The sequence below is a fragment of the Pipistrellus hanaki genome (genome assembly GCF_964339955.1).
Source record: "Pipistrellus hanaki genome assembly, chromosome: 3".
In the NCBI taxonomy this organism is placed as follows: Eukaryota; Metazoa; Chordata; class Mammalia; order Chiroptera; family Vespertilionidae; genus Pipistrellus; species Pipistrellus hanaki.
The window spans coordinates 89,515,157-89,542,462 of NC_140505.1; the positions used below are offsets into that span (position 1 = coordinate 89,515,157).

At 34.3% G+C, this 27,306-nt stretch overlaps 1 protein-coding gene across 7 annotated transcripts in view; it reads left to right on the forward strand.

Moving 5' to 3' along the window:
• POSTN (periostin) overlaps positions 1 to 27,306 on the forward strand; it is a 51,890-nt gene that overhangs the window by 13,068 nt on the left and 11,516 nt on the right. For 2 of the 7 annotated variants that reach the window (XM_084879521.1, XM_084879523.1), the window contains exons 5-18: positions 285 to 449; positions 1,724 to 1,870; positions 2,392 to 2,533; positions 4,028 to 4,240; positions 5,074 to 5,208; positions 6,664 to 6,812; positions 15,502 to 15,638; positions 16,207 to 16,337; positions 16,713 to 16,843; positions 16,939 to 17,041; positions 17,144 to 17,211; positions 17,909 to 17,954; positions 23,207 to 23,287; positions 25,450 to 25,539. In XM_084879521.1, coding sequence (XP_084735647.1) covers positions 285 to 449; positions 1,724 to 1,870; positions 2,392 to 2,533; positions 4,028 to 4,240; positions 5,074 to 5,208; positions 6,664 to 6,812; positions 15,502 to 15,638; positions 16,207 to 16,337; positions 16,713 to 16,843; positions 16,939 to 17,041; positions 17,144 to 17,211; positions 17,909 to 17,954; positions 23,207 to 23,287; positions 25,450 to 25,539 — 1,738 coding nt within the window. The remainder of the gene's footprint in view (positions 1 to 284; positions 450 to 1,723; positions 1,871 to 2,391; positions 2,534 to 4,027; positions 4,241 to 5,073; positions 5,209 to 6,663; positions 6,813 to 15,501; positions 15,639 to 16,206; positions 16,338 to 16,712; positions 16,844 to 16,938; positions 17,042 to 17,143; positions 17,212 to 17,908; positions 17,955 to 23,206; positions 23,288 to 25,449; positions 25,540 to 27,306) is intronic. The other 5 variants (XM_084879522.1, XM_084879525.1, XM_084879526.1 and 2 more) reach the window with 3 other exon arrangements.

A 27,306-nucleotide genomic window follows, 5' to 3' on the forward strand; every position in this document is an offset into this window, starting at 1 on the left:
CCTTTACTTTATATCAAGATTGTCACTTTATCAATATATACATTTAACATATTGTTTTGTCTCCAAAAATGCCCATGCACTCTACCAGATTCAGATACTTAACTGAATACCTGTATTTACAAAAGTCCTTAATATAAATAATAAAAAATAAGTTATTTATGTCAGTTTGGTTTGCTCAGCTGGACAATGCAAAGATAAATAATTAGAGGACTGATAGTGTAAATATAATAATATTAGTAATGAATCACAATAAAATAAACTTTTATAATTTTAATTTTTCCTAGGATATTCGTAGAGGTTTGGAGAGCAATGTAAATGTTGAATTATTGAATGCTTTACATAGCCACATGGTTAATAAGAGAATGTTAACCAAAGACTTAAAAAATGGCATGATTGTTCCTTCGATGTATAACAATTTGGGGCTTTTCATTAACCATTATCCTAATGGGGTAAGTTTCTCTAGTAAACAGTACATTTCTAAGTACAATAATATTGCCCTTAATTTTTTCTGTACTATTTATATAATGTTCACAGAGATAATAAAAGTTAGTAAGTATAGGTGCCATAACATGGCTTTGTCCCATGTTTAAGGCAGGTACATTATTGATTCAGTGACTGATTTCTACTAAAGAATGATTGTGAGGAAAAATTAAATTAACAATAGACTTAGATGTTCTAAAAGAGGACATCTTAGTAGTTGATGAGCTTAAAAAATAGTAATCAGAGAAAAATAATAAATGATAATTTGTCAAAGAATGTGTCAAAGAATAATCAGAGAATAAAAATTCCTTTATTTAGTCTCTGGCTACTATACTGATTTGGGTTCTTGTGTATTTAGATAAGAATCTTTGTGTAAAACTTACAACAAGTTCATAGGGCTCTTTCAACAGTCAAAAAGTGTCACTGAAGAAATATTTAGGACACATGTGTCAAACACAAGGCCCGCAGGCCAAATCCAGCCCGCCAGGCCTTGCAATGTGGCCCGCACCGCGCTGTCATCACTGCACTCCGCTGTCAGTTTATGACATTGTCAGTTTATGACTGTTCAGTAAACCATTCGGCCCGCGATTTAGGCTGGATTTTAGATTTTGGCCCCTTCTCTGATTGAGTTCGACACCCCTAATTTAGGACATTATTATAATCAAACTGAGTATCTTTATACAATAATTGTTTTTCACTCTTAGAACTTATTTTAAGATTAGACTTTTTATGTAAGTTACTAGAAGCCCAATGCACAAAATTCACGCAAGAGTAGGCCTTCTTTCCCCTGGCTGCTGGCACCGGCTTCCCTCTGGCACCCAGGACCCTGGCTTTCCTCGAAGCCTCGGCTTAATCCAGTAGGATGCAAGGATGCCAAAAGGACATCCGGTCTAATTAGCATATTAAGCTTTTAATATTATATATTGCTCTACATTAGAAATAGTTGATTACTATATCTATAAAAGGAAAAAAAATCAAAGTAATTATTCAAATGAAAAAATGCTTTTTTCTTATGCTTTATGTTAAGTGTAACTATTTGTGAGTTCTCTACTGGCTCTGTTTTCTCTTTTTTTATTTATTTATAGCAATATGCAAGTTTTCATTCTCAGAATTTATATTCAGAATGTCTTTTTCTTTATGTTAATTTTATTGGTATAAATTCAAAATAGGAAATGAGCTTGCTATCTCAGTAGTCAATGGATAGCTCTGATTCTTGCACTTTGATTTTCCCAAATAATTATAGGTTGTCACCGTTAATTGTGCTCGAATCATCCATGGGAACCAGATTGCAACAAATGGTGTTGTACATGTCATTGACCGTGTCCTTACACAAATTGGTAACTCAATTCAAGACTTTATTGAAGCAGAAGATGACCTCTCATCTTTTAGGGTAAGAACAAGAAGCAATAGTAGATTGTCATGGATCATTGAAATTCCTTCTCTTTCTATGTCAGAATCTAAAAACAATAAAATGCTGTTAAACAAATCTGGCAGAAACACAAAAAATATATTTCTTGAAATGAAAAGTTTTCATTTTACATAGAATAAATCATCTCATATGAAATAATATTTAGGTGGACAACATAGATGAAAATTATTAATTACATGACTGCAGTATATTTAGTACATTTAGAATGTGTATATCTTAGTTATTTTCTGTACTGCTGCATATTTCTACAGTTTTACAAATAATGGCAGAATTGTCATTTTTACAGACATAGTTTGAAAAAAGATGAAAAGGACATAGTTCGTGTGCCAAAAAGTACTATAATGTTTCTATAAAGTATATAGAGCAAACGTTCATAGTTTTCTGTAGAATGAGCTAATTCTTGTCAGACTAGGCTAAGTGTCTTGTAATTTTCTTTTGGATTTATACTGTGCAAGCATCTAAAAAGCACATTTGTGTTTTAGGCAGCAGCCATCACATCTGATATATTGGAAGCTCTGGGAAGAGATGGTCACTTCACGCTCTTTGCGCCCACCAATGAGGCCTTTGAGAAACTTCCACGAGGTGTCTTAGAAAGGATCATGGGAGATAAAGTGGCTTCTGAAGGTACAAAAATGTTTCCCTATATGGGAAGCTTCCCAGAATTTTAAGAATAAAATAAAATAAAAAAGAGAATGCCATGCTAATGTTATCAGCTTTGATAAGCAAAGACAAAGAAAGAGATTTAGGTGAACTATAAAAATTTAAAAAAAGAAAGTTTTTGAAAGCATATGAAAATTAATTTAATAATTAAAGTAATTAAAGTAATAATATAATAAAGATTACATTATACTTTTGTACTACTTTCAAGTAAGTAAATAGCAACCTTAAAAGAATCAGCAAGTATAAAAAAATCTTAGACCATCGAATTTTAATGCTATATACAAATTATTAAATGCTCTTAATTATAAACTTATGCTAAAAGATATGAATGAGTTGAATAAATTGCATGGTTCTCTTGGGGCATTACTTATTGATGTACAAAATTTGGCTTCATTCCAGTCTCCTTTTCTATTTTCAAATAGATTTTATATTGTGACTAATACATTTCACTTACCCTCTTCCAAAATACATTTAACCAATTTAAATGAGAATTTTGAAAATTCAGATATAAATATAATATAGTCTGTGAATATCCCTCCCACATCCCACGTGGTTCAGGGTTCAGGTTCAGGGTTTGGGGTCTGGCAGAGGGCTCATACAAATGAAAGAGACTAGAAAATATTAATTTGGAAATATTGGGGGCCAGGTGGGAGCCTAGCTCAAGAGGAAGGACTCTGCTTTACTCTGTCTGGCCTTCTTATCCCTTTTATTCAGGTTTTGGGTTACACCCATAGCCCTTAGGCAGGCAATTCCAATGATAGCCCATCAGCAAGGATTTACATAAGATTAAAAGGTGGAAGTTGCTTTAGCTCTTTTTGTCTCAACTAGACAGTGGGTGCTTGGCTCTGACCCTTGCCAGAGCCTTCAAGGTTAACCAGCCTCTATCTGCTAATAAAGGCAATGGGCAGCATCCAACAATAGTTGAAGCATTGATCCCTTGAGATATCCTTCAAAAATAATCTTTACTTTAGATACTTTATATATGTTGCCATAAGGGAATTCTTTGTCTTGCCTTCAGCTTCTATTAATTGCTTTACAAATTTATGTACAGGTATTCTCTTATGAATGGCTAATGCAAGATACTACTCAGGTGTTTTGGGACTAATGTCAGTTAACAAATAACTTTATAGGCCTTCTGAATTGAATAAATTTATTTTTTTGCTTTAACAACAAAAAGTGCTTCCTTATGATAGTGGGAACTTGATCCAACACATTTTGTTAGTATTATACAAATTATTTCATACAACTGATCTTCTTTTCTTCTTCCTACTGAGCTGAGTTATATAGTTGATGAAAAAACAGTAAAAGAACTTCAACAGACTTTGAAAACATTTAGTTTAGCCTATATATTTATAATATTTCTTAGGAATATTTAGCTTCATAATGAAACAAGTTTTTTAAGGATCAAATTCTATTTTCCTTGATATGAATACTTTCTCTTTTTATCCTGTCCTTCAGCTCTCATGAAATATCACATTTTAAACACTCTCCAGTGTTCTGAGGCTATTACAGGAGGTACAGTCTTTGAGACTCTGGAAGGAAACACAATTGAGATAGGATGTGATGGTGACAGCATAACAGTAAATGGAATCAAAATGGTGAATAAAAAAGATATTGTGACAAACAATGGTGTTATTCATTTGATTGATCAGGTCCTAATTCCTGATTCTGGTGAGTAACAGTTTTATATTCTTCTAACTACTATTGTTTATCAATTATGATGCCTCAAGAATAAGTCCATGAAAGATGAATATGTAGTATAAGGAATGGCATGTGAAACACAAACACAAAATAAATAGTGAGTGAATTTAGTGTTAAATAGTTAACCTTCGCCAAAACCGCTTTGACTCAGTGGTAGAGCGTCGGTCTGCGGACTGAAAGGTCCCAGGTTCGATTCCAGTCAAGGGCATGTACATTGGTTGCAGGCACATCCCCAGTAGGGGGTGTGCAAGAGGCAACTGGTCGATGTTTCTCTCTCATCGACATTTCTAGCTCTCTATCTCTCTCTTTTCCTCTCTGTAAAAAAATCAATAAAATATATATTTTTTTTAAAAAATAGTTAACCTGTGGAGTCATGGGCACTCCATGCATGGAAACTTGGTTTTCTAGGATTTCTAATATCTAATACTTATAAAGGTTCTTATAGTGTCAAATTAAACCCTGTGGGGGAGGGGGAAACACAAAGGAAAGATATAACTAAATGGTCATCTTTGAATAAATGAAAGAGCTATGGTACTCACAAGAGTAGAGTAAAGGAGTGAGCAATAGAGAATTAAAGAACATTAAAAGCAAGAAGACAGAAATATATTTTCCTTCTGAAACGTTTTAATGTTATTAATTCCCTAAAAGGGAAGCTGGAATTCTTATTAAGAAAAGGCAGGATGTCTTATTAAATTGTCAATGCAGCAAATAGTTTATAGGAAACAGCTAATAATTGATCTACTAATTTCATGATGATGATAACACTGATGACATTTTGGGAATTGTGATGGTTTATTTTACAGCCAAACAAGTTATTGAGCTGGCTGGAAATCAACAAACCACTTTTGCAGACCTCATAGCCCAATTAGGTTTGGCATCTGCTCTGAGGCCAGATGGAGAATATACTTTGCTGGCACCTGTGAATAATGCATTTTCTGGTATGTACTACTGGACAATGCCATTCCTGCTTTTCAGCCCCCAACCCATCCACACCATTTTTTCTTCACCATGACTATTTGCAAAAATGAATAATATATGTTTTACAAGTTCTTGATTAGTTTTTGTATTGGATACACATACAGTGTATTAGCATTACATAGCCTCTATTGAAATGTCCTTTACTTCAAAGATTTTATTTTAATAGGTAATAACATAAAGAGAGTGAAAGTTTATGATAAGAGGTATTTAATTGTTTTCTGAATATAACCATATTACCAGCACACATAATGAATCTAAAGAAAAATAAGTCTGATTTTATTTATTTAACACCAACATAATATTTAGGAATAAACAGGTATATTTTGTATCTCAAAATTTGACAGTAACATGTTAAATTATAAATAAATAAAACAAGAGAATATTGCATACTTCTATATTAAGTTATAAACTATTGTGAATATTTTGCCTAATAGCTGCTATTCAGTGACAGTCAGATGAATGCAACCTGCCATTTTTTCTAGAAAAGTGATTTTTAAAGACATATTTAGATTGTTAGACATAATTTAATAATTATATATAAACAAATTAGAGGCCTGGTGCACAAATTCATGCATTGATGGTGTTCCCTAGCCTGGCTGGTGATTGAGGCCCATGGGGGAGGGGGCAAACAGCTGGGAGGAGAGACCGCCTGAGGATGGCTAGTGGGGGGAGGAGCCATGGGAGGTTGACTGTAGGAGTGCCATGACCACCAGGGGGCAACTCCTGTGTTGAGCATCTGCCCCCTGATGGTCAGTGAGCATCATAGTGACTGGTTGACCAGTCGTTCTGGTCATTCAGTCATAATGGTCACTTAGGCATATATATATATATATATATATATATATACATATATATATATATATATGCCACCTATTTTTATAATTTTCCAAATACCAAATTATGACAGAAGCTATCAATAAAAATTTCAAATTCCTAGAAATGTTTTTCTTCTTTGTAATAATGATGTCCATATGCATTAATATTAACCTACCTTTAAGATGTTATGTGCTTTGATTTTATCTTCAGTAACAATGATAAATTTACAAATGATTCATCAGTAGTCTTTCATATGGATATTTGATATCAAATTTTCAAAAAAATTCTTGGCCAACACTAGAGTTTAATTTTTTCCAATGACTATGGTACATAAAACTACATAGTCTTCGCAAAAATGAAACCTAATGTTTGGACTGCTTGGAAACATGTTTTAGTCACTAGATGAAATAGCTCATAAGGCTTCTGTTGGTGCATAAAATACATTGCTTTGAGCATTTAATTGAGTTATACATGTTATGAGTGTAGGATCCATAGTATCAATGATAAGAATGATTCATTTTCATTATTTTCTCATACCAAGAGAAACTTTAATGCTTTCTAAATACCATCATATTTTTTTCCTTAAAATTTATTTATAGATAATACTCTGAGAATGGATCAGCGCCTTCTTAAATTAATTCTGCAGAATCATATATTAAAAGTAAAAGTTGGACTTAATGAGCTTTACAATGGACAAAAACTTGAAACCATTGGAGGCAAACAGCTCAGAGTTTTTGTGTATCGAACAGTAAGTGAATAAAACAGTATAAAATAGCTACATTGGCTTAAATGTTAAATAACATACACTTGTCAAAAGATGTTGCTACAATATATGTTTCCCAGAATTTTATTTATGCAGTTTTAATAATAAATATGCATCAGAAGATCATAAAATGTCCTGGTCAGTGTGACTAAGTTGATTGGAGCTATATCCCTTTGACCAAGTTGATTCCTGGTCAGAGCACATACCAGGTTGTGGGTTCTATCTCACATTGATGTCTCTCTCTCTCTCTCTCTCTCTCTCTCTCTCTCTCTCTCTCTCTTTCTCTCTCTCTCTCTCCTTCTCCTTCTCCTTCTCCTTCTCCTTCTCCTTCTCCTTCTCCTTCTCCTTCTCCTTCTCCTTCTCCTTCTCCTTCTCCTTCTCCTTCTCCTTCTCCTTCTCCTTCTCCTTCTCCTTCTTCTTCTTCTTCTTCTTCTTCTTCTCTCTAAATATCATTTAAAAAGAAAAGATCGCCGAAACCGGTTTGGCTCAGTGCATAGAGCTTCAGCCTGCAGACTGATGAGTCCCGGGTTTAATTCCGGTCAAGGGCATGTACCTTGATTTCGGGCACATCCCCAATGGGGGGTGTGCAAAAGGCAGCTGATCGGTGTCTCTCTCTCATCGATGTTTCTAACTCTCTATCCCTCTCTCTTCCTCTCTGTAAAAAATCAATAAAATATATTTAAATAAAAAAGAAAGAAAGAAAAGAAAAGATCATGGAACTGAGTAACATATGTGAATACAGAAAGTTACACAAAAAGTGCTATGTGTTAATAATTCTTAAATTTACAATTGTTTAATTATAAATAACATTATATTCCTAAAGCATTATTTCAATTCCACAAATCACTACAACTTCTCTAAAATAAGTGTTAATTACTAGTTTTATTTAAGTATAGTTAGTATACAAATTAGTTTCAGGCATGCAATATAGTGATTGGACATTTATAAATCTTACAATGTGATCACCACACTAAATTTAATAATCATCCATCACTGTGAAAACTGATGACATTATTGGCCATATTCCCCTTCACCTTTTTTAACCATCCTCCCAACTCTTGTCTACTCTGGAAAACATGTTTCAATAAGTCTGTTTTTGTTTTACTTCATATTCCACATATAAGTAAAATCATATGATATTTGTCTTTCTCTGATGTACTTCACTTAGCATAATACCATTCTTGTTCTCACAAATGGTAAAATTTCATTTTTTATGGCTGTGTAATATTCCATTGCAAAATTAGGCCACATACTTTTTATTCATTAATCTATCAGTGGAAATCTAGGTTGCTTCTATACCTTGGTTATTGTAAATAATGATGCCATGAACATAGGAAGGTATAATCTTTTTAAATTAGTGTTTTGTTTCCTTTGATAAATACCTAGAAATAGAATTGCTGGATCTGATGGTACTTCTTTTTTCAATTTTTTGAGGAGTCTCCATACGGCTTTCCATATTGGCTGCAACAATTTGCAGTCCCACCAAAAGTGCACAAGGGCTCCCTTTTCTCTACATTCTTGCCAACACAAGTTATTTGTTGAATATATGTGATTTATTTATTTTCAAAATAAACTTAATTGGGTGACATTGGTATATAGGTTCCAAGTATATAATTCTATGATTAATCATCTGTATATTATATTATTTGCCAACCACACTAAGTAATATATCCTGTCACCATATATTTGACCCCTTTTACCTTTTACTACCTTCCACCACCAATTCCTCTGGTAAGTATTCCATAGTTGTCTGTATCTATGAGTTTTTGTTTGTTTTTCCTGTTTGTTAATTTGTTGCTTTCAGTTTTGTATCTTATTATGAGTGAAATCATACGATTTTTGACTATTTCTGTATGATTTATTTAGCTAAGCATGATATTCTCAAGATCCATCCAGGTAGTCATATGGCAGTATTTATTTATTTTTTAAATTAAATCTTTATCATTGAAAGAATTACATATGTCCTCCTATTCCTCATATTAACCCCTTCCAGCCCAAACCCACCCACCACCCAAGGCCTTCACTACTCTATTGTCTGTGTCTATGGGTTAAAGAATATACACATACAAGTTGGTTGATCTCTTCCCACTTAGTAGTCATTCTCCCCTGCTTACGCTCTGATATTCCACAGACTGTTCTATGTTTCTATGTGTCTGGATCTATTTTGTTCATTCATTTATTTTTTTCATTAGATTCCACAAATGAGTGAGATCATGTGATATTTGTCTTTGTCTGACTAGCTTATTTCAATTAGCATAATACTCTCCAGGTCCCTCCATGGTATTGCAAATGTTGAGTTCTTTCTTTTTTACTGTTGTATAATATCTCATGGTGTAAATGTACCACTGCTTTTTTATCTACTTGGATTATTTTCAGGTCTTAGCTATTATATATTGTGCTGCTCTGACCATAGGGATGCATGCATTCTTTCTGATTCGTGTTTCTGGTTTCTTAGGATATATTCCCAGCAGCGGGATCACTAGGTCAAAATGTAGCTGATACTTAATTTTTTAGGAATCTCCATAATAACTGCACCAGTTTGCATTCCCACCAGCAGTGTACTAGGGTTCCCTTTTCTCCACATCCACATCAGCACTTGCAATTTGTTGATGGTAGCCATTCTGACAGGTATAAGGTGATACTTCGTTGTAGTTTAATTTGCATCTCACCGATGATCAGTAACTTTGAGCATTTTTTCATGTGCCTCTTGGCCATCTGTATATCCTCTTTGGAGAAATGTCTATTCAGGCATTCTGCCCATTTTAAAATTGGATTGTTTGTCTTCCTTTTGTTAAACTGTATTTTTTCCTTATATATTTTAGATATTAAGCCTTTATCAGAAATATCATTGCCAAATATGTTATTTTATACAGTGGGCTCCCTTTTGATTTTTGATGGTTTCTTTTATTATGAAATAGTCCCACTTGTTTATTTCCTCCTTAGTCCTAGGAGATGTATCTGCAAACATATTGCTATGAGAGATGTCTAAGATTTTCCTGCTTATGGTTTCTTCCAGAATTTTAATGCCATGACAACTTACATTTAAGTATTGTATCCATTTTAAGTTTATTCTTGTATATGGTTGGTGGTCTAGTTTCATTTTTTTGCATGTGTCTGTCCAATTTTCCCAACATGTATTGAGAAGACTGTCCTTACTACATTGCATCTTCTTACCTTCTTTGTCAAATATTAATTGAGGGTAATTGCTTGGGTTGATTTCTGCAGTCTCAGTTCTGTTTCATTGAACTATATATCTGTTCTTGTGCCAGTAACAGGCTGCTTTGACTTATAAAGGTTTTGTAGAATAACTTGATATTGGGTATTGTGATTCCTCTAACATTGTCCTTCTTTCTCAAGATGACTGCGAATATTCGGGGTCTTTATTGATTCCATATACCTTTGGAGTAATTTTTTTCTAGATCTGTGAAATCTGCTGTTAATTTTTAATAGTAATTGCATTGAATCTGTAGATTTCTTTGAGTAGTATGGACATTTTAATTATGTAAATATTACCAGTCCATGAACATGGTATATTCTTCCACTTGTTTATATCTTCCTCTCTCTCTCTCTCTCTCTCTCTCTCTCTCTCTCTCTCTCTCTCTCTTTTTAACATCTGTAGTTTTCCAAGTACAAGTCTTTTACATTGTTGGTTACGTTTATTCCCAGGTATCTTAATTTTTTGTTGCCATGGTAAATGGGATTATTGTTTAATTTCTCTTTCTGACAATTCAATTATTGGTGTATAAAAATGCCATCAGTTTCAGATGTTAATTTTGTATCCTGCTACATTGCCAAATTCTTTTATTAAATCTAGTAATTTGGGGGGGGGGGCAACTTTAGAATTTTCATGTCATTTGGGAATAATGAGAGTTTTATTTCTTCCTTTTTGATTTGGATGTCTTTTACTTCTTCTTGCCTGACTGCTGTGGCTAGGACTTCCAGTACTATGTTGAATAAGAGTGGTGAAATCAGACATCATTGACTTGTTTCTGTTCTTAGGGGAAAAGGTTTTAGTTATTGCCTATTGAGTATGAAGTTCACTGTAGGTTTGTCATATATGACCTTTATCATGTTGAGATACTATCCTTCTATTCACACTTTGCTGAGAGTTTTTAATAAAAAATAGGTGTTAAGTTTTGTTGAATGCTTTTTCTGTGCATATTGATATGTACATGTGATTTTTTTTCCTTTTAATTTGTTTATGTGATGTATCACATTTACTGATTTGCGAATATCCTTCATCTTCATAATAAATCCCACTCGGTCATGAAGTATGATCTTTTTGATATATTGCTGTATCCAATTTGCTAATATTTTGTTAAAGGTTTTAGCATTTACGTTTATCAGATATATTGGACTATAGTTCTATTTCTTTGCAGTTTATTTATTTGGTTTTAGAATTATTTCTCATTATTGGACTCATGAAAAGACCTTGGAAGTTTTATTACTCTTGGATGTTTTGGAGTAGTTTGAAGATGATAGGTCTTAGTTGTTCTTTAAAGGTTTGGTAAAACTCCCCTGTAAAGCTGTCCAGACCAGGACTTTTGTTTGCAGGGAGTTTTTGATTATTGCTTCTATTTCATCAGTTGTTATTGGCTTATTTAGGTTTTCTGATTCTTCCTGATTCAGTTTTGGGAGTTTATATTTTTCTAGGAAATTGTCCATTTTATCCAAATTGTCCAGCTTGTTGGCATATGGTTGTTTACAATATTTTCTTATAACCCTTGTATTTCCATGGTGTCAGTTGTTAACTTTACCACTTTCATTTCTGATTTTATTTATTTTGGCTCTCTCTTTATTTTCTGACTAGAGGTCCAGTGCACAAAATAAATGCATGGGTAGGGTCCGTAGGCATGGCTGGCCATCAGGGCTGATCTGCAGGGTGGTACCTGCCTTGGCTGGCCTGGGGCCTGAAGGCTGGGGCGAAGCTCCTGCATTTGTCCCCTGGTGGTCAGTGAATTTCAAAGTGGCTGGGTCATTACACTAATCATTCTTCTATTCATTTAATTTGCATATTAGGCTTTTATTATATAGGATAAGACTGGCTAAAGATCCATAAATCTTGTTTATCTTTTCAAAGAATAAATTCTTAGTTTCAATGAACTTTTATATGATTTTTTTCATCTCAATGTAATTTATTTCTGCTCTGATCTTTATTGTTTCTTTCATTCTTTTTCCTCTGGGCTTTTCTTATTTTTCTCTTTCTAGTTCTTTAAGGTATAGTGTTAAATATTTTATTATTAATTTTTCTTGTCTTTTGAGGTAGGCCTGAAGTGCTATGAACCTCCTTCTTAGGATGCTCTTGCTGGGTCACAGAGATTTTAGGTTGTTTTAGATTCATTTACATTTGTTTCCAGAACATTTTTTATTTCTTCCTTGATCTTATTGGTAACCCTGTCATCCTATATAATAAAAACCTAATATGCTAAGTGTCCAGTTGTCCAGTTGGGCATTCAACCAATTAAAGCATAATTTTATAATGATATGCTAAGGCCACTCAACTGTTCACTATGATGTGCACTGACCACCAGTGAGCAGATGCTTTGACCATTAAGTTAGCTTTCTGCTGGGGCCAAGCCAATCAGGACTGAGCAAGATGTGCCAGACATGCTCTGGAGTCATTCTGTGGTCCCTCCTGTGGCTTGTTTGGGTTCTTCTTTCTTTTGACTCTATGTGTCTCCTGGACTTAGGTGACTTTTTTCTTCAGCAGGTTGGGGAAGTATTCTGCCATTATTTCTTCAAATATGTTCTCTATCCCTTGCTCATTTTCACCTCCTTTTGGCACTCTGATTATGCAAATATTTTTATGTTTAACTTTGTCCCATGGCTCCCTTAAACTGTCCTTTTGTTTTTAAATTGTTTTTTATTTCTCTGATTGAGTAAATTTTTTTCTACAGTTTTCTAATTCACTGATCTTGTCCTCTGCTTCCCCTAATCTGTTGTGTATTCCTTTCATGGTGTTATTAGTGCTATGTCATTCTTTATTTCAGACTGATCTTTTTTCATAGTTACTATATTTTTTCTTATGCTGTATAGCATCTTTGGCATTATTATTCTGAACTCTATATCTGATAAATTTCTTATCTCCATTTTATTTAGTTCTTCTTCTGTGAATTTTCTTCTTCTTTCATCTGAGGGTTGTTTTCTTACCTTCCCATTTTGGCTGCCTATCTGGGTTTGTGTTTTTATATTAGGTAGATCTGCTGTGACTCCCAATCTCTGAAGCAGGATAATGTCACACGCTGCTTCTGACTGGCACTAAGTACTCTGTTTGGGGCTATCAGCAATCCACAGCTTGTGGCTACTTCTGCTTGGGTCAGGTGCCTTAAGAAAGGACCAAGATGTGCATTAGGGCAGTGTTTTTCAACCTTTTTTGGGCAAAGGCACACTTGTTTCATGAAAAAAATCACGAGGCACACCACCATTAGAAAATGTTAAAAAATTTAACTCTGTGCCTATATTGACTATATATAAAGTAATTCTCTTGAATAGGAATCAAATAAACACAAAGAAAGAATTTTATAATTACTTTATTATGAAATATTAAGTAAACAAAATAGTGAAAAATTATAAAATTCTTGTCTTGTCTGCACCTACGGCACACCAGGCAACATCTCGCGGCACACTAGGTTGCCGCGGAACAGCGGTTGAAAAACGCTGCATTAGGGTCTACTTTTACTAGATAAGGGCCTGGGATTACACCAGTACAGAATCAAAGCCTCCAGAGATCCACCTCTGCCTGCAGCTTGATTTTATTTATGCTTGATTAGCTTTATTCTGACCACAGGGTAGGAAGAGATGACTTCCATTATGGTGTGCAATTGCCTTCCCCCACAGCCAAAACTGCCTGGATAACAAATGTCAATCAGAGAAAGATGTCCTACACACAGTGAGAGAATGACTCAGCACAGGAGACCAGGAGATTACCCTCCAAGCTCCAACTCCCACCCCCCAACCCTGGACTCTACTCACACAGCTCCAGTCTACTCTGTCCTCCCTCTGCTGGAGCCAATGGTGAATGGCTGTACACGAAATTTTGTGACTTGGTCCTTTAAGCGGTGCTTGAATTTCCAGCCATTTCTCACTGGCAGATAGCAACCTATTATGTGGGCACCTTTTCAGTTCTGGTGCTCTGGGCTGAGGAGGCCAGCTTGGAGTTTAGACCCCAGAATTCTCACTGGGAACCCCCCTAACAGTTGTGATAACTCTTTGAAACTTTAGCTGCTGACTGCCTTTCTTGTCTCCACACTTCCTACCAGTCTCTATACAGCCTCCACTTTCCATCTTTGTTTATCAGGGTTCTCTTCAGCTAGTCTGTAGTTGATTTTTCAAGGTGATTTTTCTGTATTTTAGTTGTATTTCCACTTTGATCTTTGGAGAGTGTCAATGTAGCTTCCACTTACTCTGCCACCATTTTTAACCTCCCCACAGGGTAGTGTTTCATCTTTTTTTTTATGGTTGATTAGTATTCTATTGTATGTATGCACCAAATTTTCCTTACCCAATCATCTATGGAAGGAAACTGGTTGTTTCCATGTCTTGGCCACTTTGAATAATGCTGCAATGAACAAAGTGGTGGATATATCTTTGTGAATAAATGTTTTCAAAGATTTTTGTTAGATACACAGAAGAGGAGTTTCTGGATCTAATTCTATTCTTAATCCTTCGAGTTTTGTGTAATTGCCACTCTGAGTGGTCTGAGGTGGTATTTCATTTTGGTTTTGACTTGCATTTACTGATGATTAATGATATTAAACTTTTTTGATCTGTCCATTGGCCATTTATCAGTTTATTGGGTTTATTATAATTTACAAGACAATTTTATATATAATCAAATATGTAGGATGATCTTTTACTGTGAGATCACAACTCAGCAATTGAATCTTTTTTGAATGACTTTTAAGATAAACTTTCATAAACACAGAAATATTTTTGAATTCTATAGAAATGGTTCTAATTTTATTTGAGAAAACATTTTAGAAAATATTGCTTATCAAAATCACAATGCAACTAGTGATGCTTTTGGTTCCTGTCCAGGAAACACATACAGCTATAGCTAAAATATTTCACAGAAAGTAAAGCATTTCCTAGAATTGAATTTGACATAGTATCTGTTCATTATACTTCCACAATTCCAAGACAAACATTATAATGGAAGCAGAAAATTGGCTGTTCTCAAAATTATACATACACCTTTATTTGTTTAAAAGTACTATAACTATAAATTGATGGGATATTTCAGTTAAGAAAATATAGAAACTATTTCTGAAGATCACAAGAATCACTGATGTCAGGAAACTAATAGTTAAAAAAGGTCCAAAATAGTTAAAAGGTTAAAGTTTCCTAAGAAGGTTGGAAAAATGGTTGGAACATGAAGAGGAATGGTAGAAAATGTTAACAATGGGATTCTATGGAACTTTTGTTACTTACTCATAAAACTACCTGCCTGACACCTTCAGTAGCTTGAATAGTAGCAAAAAATCTTGTTGAATAAGAAAGGCGATGTCAGATTTTGCAAGGAATTAAAAACAGAAGAGAGATGCCGTTTTCACTAGCCATATAGGTTAGGGTACCACTTAGGAGAGTCGATCTAAAAATTTAATTATGCAATTATTTCCGCATAGGAAAACTCAAATAAGGAAATGGAAAGCTGTATCTTTTCTTCCTTTGTTAGGCTGTCTGCATTGAAAATTCCTGCATGGTAAGAGGAAGCAAGCAAGGAAGAAATGGTGCTATTCACGTATTCCGAGAAATCATCAAACCAGCAGAGAAATCCCTCCATGAAAAGTTAAAACAAGATAAACGCTTTAGGTAAACTTAATTAGTTTCATCTCCACCACAAAAGAATGAGAGGTATTGGCATAGTTTTGTTTCACAGTTAGAAGTCTAAACGGCATTTAATATTCAGTATTGCTGATCATAACATTTAGAATAGTAAGTCTATGAAACTGTTTTCAAAATTAAAATATATTCTCAACATTATTTTGCTTCCTGGTGAAACAATATAATTTGGTGAGTGGGGAAAAAATGCAGTCTTATAAACTGAACTATTCTTTGCAAGTTTCTTATAATTAAATTGTTAAATGACAATATTTAATAGCAAAGCCTACTTTGTAGAATATTAAATTTAAAATGTTTATTTGTGTGTGACCTTCTCAAGTTTTGTAGGAGAAAAACAGTATTTAGGAAATTTAAAAATCACATGTACATTTATATAATTGATAAGACTTTCTTACCAGGTAAATTGAAACCTATGAAAATGTATAATAAACAATTTTCTCATGCTTTCTGAAATACATGGGTTATATTCTATTCCATGCATTGTAGGTGAGCATACTATATCTAAATCTAACAAAATAAACATGTTTTTTCTGTTTAGCATCTTCCTTAGCTTTCTAGAAGCTGCAGACTTGAAAGAGCTCCTAACACAGCCTGGAGATTGGACTTTATTTGTTCCAACCAATGATGCCTTTAAAGGAATGACTAATGAAGAAAAGGAAATTCTGATTCGTAAGTAAAAGTGAATATGGGATATTTGCTCTTTGTTATCAGGACCCAATTTCTTCCTCAAGGGTTTCTGCCCAGACATCAACCTCAAATATATTTCCTCTTTAAAAATTCTTATAGAGTTTTAGTTATTTTTATTTTCATTTGAGATATGTGAAGGGTCACTCATTAATATTCTTAGTTAGCTGCTTACTGTCATGTATTTGGGCTATGTGTTCATTTATGTTATTTATCAATAGCAACTTGAGAGAACAATGACATAAGAAAATACAGTGTGGAAATGTGAAGACAAATTTTTTTTCTCTTTAGTATTCCTAACATCAAAATGCCAAACAAGATGGCATGTTATTAAATAAATATATACCTTTCCTCTTCTAGGCAACAAAAATGCTCTTCAAAACATTATCCTTTATCACCTGACACCAGGAGTTTTCATTGGAAAGGGGTTTGAACCTGGTGTTACTAACATTTTAAAGACTACACAAGGAAGCAAAATCTATCTGAAAGGAGTAAGTTCTCTGGAATGCACTTCTGATAGTGTTCATAAATTATAACATTCAATTTTTATTAAATTTCTCATTGATATTATCTCTTGTTTTGATAGGTAAATGACACACTTCTGGTAAATGAATTGAAATCAAAAGAATCTGACATCATGACAACAAATGGTGTCATTCATGTTGTAGATAAACTTCTCTATCCAGCAGGTTGGTAATTATTGAATACATTAATATGCTAAATCTTTTTTAATAAAAACCTAGATTTTTATTTCATACATTCTTGCCAACATTTAATATTCCTCTTCATAGATACGCCTATTGGAAGTGATCAGCTGCTGGAAATACTTAATAAACTGATCAAATATATCCAAATTAAGGTACAGAATATTATTGGATTTATTTATAATGTATTGAACATAAGAAACTATAAATGTAGACAATGAGTAGATGGACACTAGGCTTGGATTGCTCTGTTGGTTATGCATCACTAGCATAAAGAAATGACATAAATTCTTTATGGCTTTATTCAACAACAATCCATTAAAATTTACTTGAGGCCAAGCAGTATATTAAGTGTTATGTGAAATAATAAGTTGAATCAGATATGACTCTATGCAAAAAGTTTATCATCCAGTAGGGAAAATAAGACATGGGGGGGAAAAACTATAATTTTTTTTTATCCTCAAATGTCTTTGCTACTTAATATAAGAAAAAGTATTTACTTATATAAAAAATTGTCATTAATCATAATAGCTAAAGGCAAAGAATATTTTGCTTTTTTATTACTATAGAGTCAATGTGTCAGAAAACACATGATTTCGGATTAATTATTCCATAATTTTTAAGACTGAGTTACAAATCCATAAATTTTAAGCTATCAGCCTCATAGCAGAAAACTGGAATTTGATTCATATGAAGACTTCATTTCTGTTAAGTGTTTTGATAGCTTCATTTTATTTACCTTAGTAAGAAATAGAGTAGTTCCATATTTTTTTAATACAACTAGCCTTAGTTTTATGTTACTAAGTATACATGTCATGTTATTACACTTCATGTATAAACATTTATTTTCAGTATGTTCGTGGTAGTACCTTCAAAGAAATTCCCATGACTGTCTATAGTAAGTATATAATGGGTAATAATCACATGAAAATGGCAAAAGTTAAAAAAAATTATATATATATGTAAAAAGAGGTAATATGCAAATTAGCCAGGATGCCGTAACAGTCACAACCCATGCTGTGCATGCACGTATGTGGGCGGGAGGGGCTGCTGTGTGGTGAGCCAAGCCATGGATGGTGCAGGCCCACAGAAAGCAGGGCTTGCCAGTCGCAGTGGCAGCAAGCAGGCCTGCAGAGAGCAGGGCCTACCTGCCAGCTGTGGTGGTGGCAAGAACAGGGCCTGACAGCCAGGGCACACTGGCAGTCCTGCCTCTGCATGTGAGCTGCAGAGGAAACACCTTTTCTGAGTGCTTATTGGCTAAGTTCCCAGTATGCCACTCACAGTGTTCCTTGTAACTAACTTGCATAATAAGAATCCAAGAAGGTGATCTAGGGTTTTTTTCTACCTCACTCCTGGAGGAAAAAACAAAGGTCTGCTGCTGGAGGGGCTAAGAAACGTCCTAACCAGTTTGGATCAGTGGATAGAGTCTCGACCTGTCTACTACAGGGTCCAGGTTAAATTCTGATCAAGGGCATATACCTAGGTTGCAGGCTCCTCCCTGGCTGGGGCCTAGATCAGGGCTCATGCAGGAGGCAACCAATTGAAGTGTCCCTCTCACATTGATGTTTCTCTCTGTCTTTCCCTCTCTCTTCCACATGCTCTAAAAATCAATGGGAAAATATCCTCAAGTGAGGGAAAGAAAGAAAGAAAGAAAGAAAGAAAGAAAGAAAGAAAGAAAGAAAGAAAGAAAGAAAGGGAAGAAAGAGAAGGAAGAAAGGGAAGAAAGAGAAGAAAGAGAGAGAGGAAGGGAGGGAGGAAGAAATGAAAGATATATCTTTAAAATGCCTAAAGAAAGATGTCATTTTTTCATGATGAAAGGACTGGAGTCCATGTTGATGAAAACATCTTAGTGACTGCAGCAGCAAGGTGATGGGGGTGGCACCTTCCCCAATCAGCCCAATCACCTAAGCCATAAGGAGGACATCCCCTGAGGGCTCCCAAATTAGAGACGGTGCAGGTTGGGATGAGAGAGACCCCCCTGCACAAATTTCGTGCACCAGGCCTCTAGTATTTTTTATATTTACAGAGACTACTGGTAATCTGGTATTTAGAATTTTAAACAATGGCAAATTGAATCCCACTTTAAATAAGGTTTGAGCTTAGAATAAGACCTTTTAGCCTTAGCCATACCCTCCAGCTCTAAGAAACCACTTCCCCACTCAATCAAAAATATATAAGAACTAGAGGCCAGTGCATGAAATTCATGCACAGGGCGGGGGTAGGGATGTCCCTCAGCCTAGAACCCTCTCCAATCTGGGACCCCTCAAGGGATGTCCAACTGCCTGTTTAGGCCCGATCTTCTCTGCAGGCCTGCTTGCTGCCACATTGGACCTAAAGGGGCAGTTGGACATCCCTCTCATAATCCAGGACTGCTGATTCCCAACTGCTTCACCTGCCTGCCTTCCTGATTGCCCCTAACTGCTTCTGCCTACCAGCCTTATCACCCCCTAACCACTCCCATGCCAGCCTAATTGATGCCTAACTACTCCCCTGCAGACACAATTGCCCCTAACTTTCCTCCTCTGCTGGCCTGGTCACCCCTAACTGCCCTCCCCTGCAGGGCTGGGTCCCTACCAACTGCCCTCCCCTGCTGGCCATCTTTTGTCCACATAGGGGTAGCCATCTTTGTGTGTTACAGTGATAGTCAATTTGCATATTACTCTTTTATTACCGTGTTTCCCCAAAAATAAGACATCTTCCGAAAATAAGACCTAGCCCATGGAAAGATAAGACATCCCCTGAAAATAAGATCTAGAGCAACTTTGGGAGAAAAAATTAATATAAGACACTGTCTTATTTTCGGGGAAACAGTAGATAGGATAGAGACCTGGTACACAGGCAGGGGCCAGCTGGTTTGCCCTGAAGGATGTTCTGGATCAGGGTGGGATTCTCTTGGAGCATGGGGCAGCCTGGGTGAGGGGCTTGTAGGGGTTTGCAGGCCGGCCATGCACCCTGGCAACCCAAGGGGAGACCCTGGTATCTGGGATTTATTTATCTTCTATAATCGAAACTTTGTAGCTTTGAGCGGAGACCATGCAGGCCAGGGCTGCAGGAAGCTTGGCTTCCTGCATCACCTGGGAAAACTCAAGCCTCCTGCTCTCTCCAGCTTCGTGGCTGCTGCCATTTTTGTTGGGCTTTATTTATCTTCTATAACTGAACTTTATAGCCTAGAGTGGAGGCCAGGGCTAGCCAGAGTGGGTGGGAAGCGTGGCTTTCTCCATTGCCAGGAAACCCAAAGATCCTGCTTGTTCCATGACCACAGCCATCTTGATTGGGTTAATTTGCATACTACTCCTGATTGGCTGGTGGGCATGGCTTGTGGGCATGTTTCTCTTTTATTAATGTAGAAAATAGTAAAATATAATAGCTAGTATGGCGAAGAATTAGAAAAAAAGACATACAAACCTTAAAGGGAAGATATAGGTAAAAAGCACTCCAGAGCTATCTGAAAATGCAAATGTGTGGACACAGAAATGCAAATGTGTGGTCAAAAACTCTCTCTATCCAAACTGTATAAAGAAATAAAAGTTTTTCCAGGTGATAAACATAAAATTTCTAGATAGCAAGGTTTTTTTTTTATCCCTGATTCTATCGGATTATCAAAATTAAACCCCTACTATATAGCATTGGTAAAGGATAAGTCATTCTCATAAACATAACTTTTTATGTTTTTTCAATGTGACTTTTCAATGTGACTTTTCTTCCTTTGTATTTTTTCTTATAACTCTCAAAGCAGAAATTCTTTTAATTTTCTTTTGCCTCTACAATAAACACTCAATATGCAGTGTAAAAGTAGCTAAAGAATTATTTTAATTCCTACATTTATTCTGACTAGAAAATTATTCTATTTTTTACCATCAGCATCTGTTATTTAATTAAGAAAATTTTCTTTAAGATTTACACTTGGTATGAAAAAGTAAAAACAATATAAAGAGAAAAACAAAATGTCTGCTGCTTTTACTAACTTCAATTATGTAATAACTAGAGGCCCAATGCACAAAATTAGTGCAAGAGTAGGCCTTCCTTCCCCTGGCTGCCAGCAAGCTTCCCTCTGGCACCCAGGACTCAGGCTTCCCTTACAGCCCCAGCATTGTCCAGAATGTAGTCTGGAAGGATGTCTGGTCAAATTAGCATATTATGTTTTTATTATTATAGATAATATATGTAAATCCAATATCAAGCCAGCTCAGCATTGTTTTAAAGATTTAGTGGTAATACTTTTGTTTAAACCTGGTAGACATTTCATTATGAAAGTATATAATGTCTTGAAGATATATTTCATAAAAAAAATAAAGAATCCTTATGGGCTCTATTCATCAGAAATAATATGTCATCTTTCTCTACTAAAGATGTATATGTGCATTACTTTCTTTTAAATTTTCCTATTTAATCCATAATAAATTCACCATTTTCCATATGTCAATGTAATATTTTGCTCACAATGAGCCATCTATTATATAATTCCTTTATTTTCTTTTACTAAAATTAGATCCTCAGTCACAGAGAATGTTACACTTTATGAAATTATGCAAATCTAGTAAATCTCACCTTCCTACTCAAGTCTAGTAAATCTGAGTTTTGAGATTTACATTCTGATGTTAAATGTTTTTAACTCCTCCCTAAAAACAGATGAGTAGGCTGTTATTTAGAAGCATATGTCAAATAGAGGTAGAGATTAATTAAACCAAAATTAATTTTTATGTTTCTTTATTGACTGGTATATATTACAATATTTAATATGCTTGCTACATATTATTATGTTCCCCAAAGTACCATACATTCTAATATTTGGGGGGGGACTGCTGTTTAGCAATTTTGTCAAATAGATAACATTGAGTAATAAAATCAATATTAAATCCTTGGCTGGTGTCCTGTCAGAACTATTTGCCTTCAAGAAAGTGTGACTGAAACAAAAATAACATTCCACTAAACACCCTAAACTTCAAGGTCCTTGAAGTAACAATTTGATATAAAAGTAATTAACTCATTTTGAAAGTAGCAGTGGATATGACCTCTGTATTTGACCTTCATGGAAAGGTTTCTCTATGGTAGGACCACCTGTGAAACCAATAATTGGACACAGATGTATTATGCCTTAGAACTTTATAATTTGAGATCTCAAGACATAAAATCTTGATATGACTGAAATGTGATCACAATTAAGGCCTAGAAGCCATCTTAGTTCAAAAGTGGATACAACTAAACATCTCATAAAATTGAGGTGAGAATGTTGCAGAAACCCAAACTATGCCAACACCTCACTTTTAAAATGTCAATATATCTGATATGAATGCATAGGTAGTTTTAGTGAAGCATGTTATCTAATGGAGCTATCTTTTAAGGACTCTAATTAGAAGTTACAAAAAGCCAGTAACTCTGCTTATATGGCTCCAAAGGCTCATTTTTAGTTAATCTGTACAAACAAAAGCCAACCAAAAAGTTGGCTACTATCTTAAGTAAATTTTACACATTATTATCTTAGTTGGGTGGATGACATACATTCAAAATACATAACTTTAAATTTAAAAAAAAAGATGACGAGGATAAAATTTGATATTGTAACCTGAAACTTAAATAATGATGATATAATGTTTGTTGCAAAGAACTCATCTGGCTGATTTGCATAGAACTGATCTGAGATTTATTTTTACTTTTAAAGAATGCTGAGATATTTTTCTATTTTCCTCTCTAATATTATAAAATGCATGAAAAATATCTTGCCTTTTATTTTATTTTTTTTCTAATTGAGAAAGAATTCAACAATGCAATTTGAGATGTTATGAATTGCATGAAGTTAATCCTATTTATTGTCTTCTGTTGCTATGCAGCCATTTTCAAGAAGTATAAAAGAAGGTAAAGAGGTTTAGTGGTGCAGTTCAAAATTATAGATTTCTAGATAGAATTCTCCACTTAGTGAGTCTATATTTCACTGGAACAAATCCAAGTCCCTGAACTTCAGAATACAACATCTGGCCATAAGAAGTTACTACTAGATAATGTGCAATGAATATTTCCTGCATCTTCTGTATGAACATATTACTGTATCTGAAACCTCAGTACCTAGCAAAAAACAAAAAAAAACCCAAAAAATGTTTTATTCAGGTTGTTGAAATATAAGCATCATTTATGTTCCACTTTCTATACTTTCAGCTACTAAAATTATAACCAAAGTTGTAGAACCAAAAATTAAAGTGATTGAAGGCAGTCTTCAGCCTATTATCAAAACTGAAGGTAAAAAATCAATGTTATACATGTTTCCTTTTACTGTGAAAAAAGCCCATATAATAGACTGATTTCTATGAATGTATCTACATTCTTTTTTAAACTAACATGCTAAATATTTCTATACAAATGGCATGCTTATGTTATTGAAAAATAGGGAATGCAAATTATTTCACAGAGTGGATTGTGCAGTTCTAATACTTTCAGTACATTTGCTTGTTCTGGACTGAGAAAACACAGTAGTTTCACATGAACCTAATGGGCTATTGCATTAGCACTAGTACCAAGATAGTAACTAAACAAAAAAATGCAGAGCATTTTTGCTGTAGTTCAATTCCTTCAGAGAATATACTTATTTTGTTTATTTATTTATTTTTTTTAGCTTCATTTCCAATCTCTCCACGTGGATTTCTTTCATACTATTAAAAAAAAAAAAAAAAAAAAAACAACAACTTCCAAAAAGTGCAGGCATTTTCCATCCAACAACTTAAGAGAGTACAGAAGCTGTATGTTGATGAAAACTTAAAATTACAACAAATGTAATATATTTTGAAACAGAAGAAGGAATAAATAGCTGGTGCAGTGAGTCAAATCTTAGAAACCTTAGTTCTAACCCTGAACTCATGTATGAGTTAAACATTTTCCCTGACTTTTCAGACTAGAACATTAAGCAATCACTTTTCTCTTTCTTCTTACTGTCTATATTAGCCAGCTTCAATATCTTTGTACCACCTTTATCTTATGTATTTTAATTGTTACTAAGAGTCAGACTTCAATAAAATTTTATTTGCGTGACTAAATATTTTAATGTGGTGACTTGACAAATGTTTATCTTGGCAGCCATTTATGATTGTCCTGCTCTAAAATGATACAGAAGCAGATTTATTGATGATTATTGAATTCTCACTAAATAAATTAGATTCCAAGATATTTCTTATTTTAAAAAAAGGATACTTAATCAAATTTAAGAATAAAGAATAAATCAATAGAAATTTAATTCAGTACATATTTATTTGAGCATTTATTGTGTTGGCTACTCTCCTAAATGCTGGAAGTAAATATGAAAAAGAAATATTTTTTATGAAAACCTTGCCTTCATAGAGCTTCACTATAAAGGATACTTCTGAAATATCAGTTTAAGTTCCTTTAAAGAAATGTCAAGTCAGATAATTTATTAACTAATTTCCTATGCTTAAACACCTTAAGTGTACTTTTCTTTTGAAATATCTATACCTTAAAAACCTGGCCTTCTATTTTGATACTCATCATCCCTTAGTTCTATAGATCAAATATCATGGTGTAAAATATTATTGTTTAAAATAACTATACTTTTGTTTTCCTGATTTTATTTTGTTCTAGACTATTTAATTCTGGGTAATTGAAAATTTCTGGACCAAGCAAATAAATCCTCTCAAAGACAAGCAAATTTAGTTTCCCTCATTTGTTGAAGGTTGTTACAGAATAAGTTAAATGTACTGAACTTTATTTTTCTTCTCCTCTTTGAAAGTCTTGATTAACTAATATAGTAATCAACTTTCTAACATTCAAAATTATTTTCTACGGGAGCAAAATCATTTTGCAAGTTAAATACAACATTTAATTTTTGCATTTGAAGGACTGTTTATTACTTAGTCAATTTTTGCATCATTCACATAGAAGGTAAGTACTCAAATTCATTTAGCCATAAAATCTGAATTTAGTATCTTAAAAGTAGGCATACATTTGGGACTTTTAAATGTACAATCTTATGGTCATTAGGTTAAAGAATCTAAGATAGTCAGTAATTAAAATTTAATAAGGAAGTAGTAATAGACAATCTCAGAATGGTTAAAATAACACTAGCAATAATTAAAACAACTCAAATTTATATATATATATATATAGTATGATTCACAAAATATTGTCACATATTTCATGTGATCATACTTTATAATTACTAATGAATGGATGCATTTACAAATCAATTTAAGCCCTCTTGCAGATGAAAGTAATTTTAATAGAATACCAAATACTTCCTAATTTGAAGAAAATGAGAATTGTTTAAACTGAATTCACAAAGCCTGAAATTACTTTCATATTTGAGCAACACCAAATGTTGAAATAAATTTATCATCCTGGTAAATTTAAAGAGTACTTAACATGATAATTTGTTTCCAAAAACAATGATTCAGGACCCACAATAACAAAGATGAAAATTGAAGGTGAACCTGAATTTAGACTGATTAAAGAAGGTGAAGCAATAACTGAAATACTTCATGGAGGTGTGTTATGTATGTTTCCTAGTGCCTGGTTGGGATCTCTATGACTATTTTAATCACAGGAATTAGTTTAAATATATTGAACTTCTGATGTTTTCTCTTGACTTGTGTTTTATGTAAATTATGGGAATATTTTTCTCAGTTATGGGTTCTTATTAGCCATCAAATAAAATATAGATGACCTTTAATTGGTCTAGTTGGAGTTAATTTAACCATTAAGCCATCAGGTTCAACAAAACTGTCATTATTTTTCTACATGCAGTGATGATTATTAAATGCTAGAGGTTGGTGCACAAAATTTGTGCACGAGGGGATGTCCCTCAGCCCAGCATGTACTCTCTCCAATCTGGGACCCCTCGAGGAATGTCTGACCCCTCCCCTGCCAGCCTGGTCATCCCTAACTGTCCTCCACTGCAGTCTCGGTCAACCACAACTACCTTCCTCTGTAGCCCTGGATCCCTCACTGCCCTCCCCTGCAGGCCTGATCATCCCCAACTGCCTTCCCCTGCAGGCCTGGTCACCCCTAACTTCCCTCCCCTGCTGGCCTAGTCATCCCCAACTGCCCTCCCCTGTAGGCCTGGGTCCCCCCCAATTACCCTCCCCTGCCAGCCATTTTGTGGTGGCCATTTTTGACCACATGGGGGCAGCCATCTTATGTGTTGGAGTGATGGTCAATTTGCATATTCCTATTTATTATATAGGGTAATGATGACAATAATTTCAACAAAAGGATATATTGGACTTAGAAGAAAAACATTATCCCATTGTATTAGACTGACTAATAAGCCACAGTTAAGATTATCATAGAGTTCTTATTCTAATAATGTAGAACTCTCTGGATTTTCATAAATACTCATTCCTCAATCAGGAAACAAATATGACATGGAGAGTTAGCTTACTAGATGCCCTTTGCCCTTACCCAAGTTTCAGGACACAATTATGAATTTTTAAATATCTGTTGATCTGAGTTTATTTTAGTTGTGTCCTCAAAATGATTGCAGTAGAACCTTGATTCTCAAATTTAATTCATTCCAGAAGGCTGTTCAAGAAGCAGTTTGTTCAAAAACAATAATTTTTTCTTATTAGAAATAATTAAATTGAGTTCATTCATTCTAGACCCCCAAATAATTCCCTGTTGTATCCTTTATTATATAAAGTACATTTCTAATGTACTGTTTATTCTAGAAATAAATACTTCTTTTCTTAAATTTATCATACCACCCCCTACTAGCCTTAAAGAAATAACTTTCAGCACTCATTGCAGGGGTGTCTTTCAGGTCAGTATACAGCATCTTCCCTTTTTCACGCATCATTGTCTCTGAAATGCTAGTACCAGCTAATTGCTTTTTCTTTATCCAAATCAACAAAAATGTTTCTACCTCTTCAATTGCCTGAGATCATTCTTTCATGAGTACTTTCACACCTTTAACAACACTTGATGGCCTCTTTATATTTTAAAATTGTGCTAATTGTCCATCTAGCCAGCAACAATACAACAACAATAATGCCAAAAAAAATATTCCCAGAATAACTTCCTGAGATGTTAACAATAGGAGGTTTCGAGGTAAACTGACTCATACTCACAGTCTCTCATTTGTTTGTGACTTGAGAGATTTTTAAAAAATATTTTTTTATTGATTTCAGAGAGGAAGGGAGAGGAAGATATCAATAGAAACATCAATGATGAGAGAGAATCATTTATTGGCTGTCTCCTGCACACCCCACAATGGGGATCGAGCTGAATCTGGGCATATGGCCTGACTAGGAATC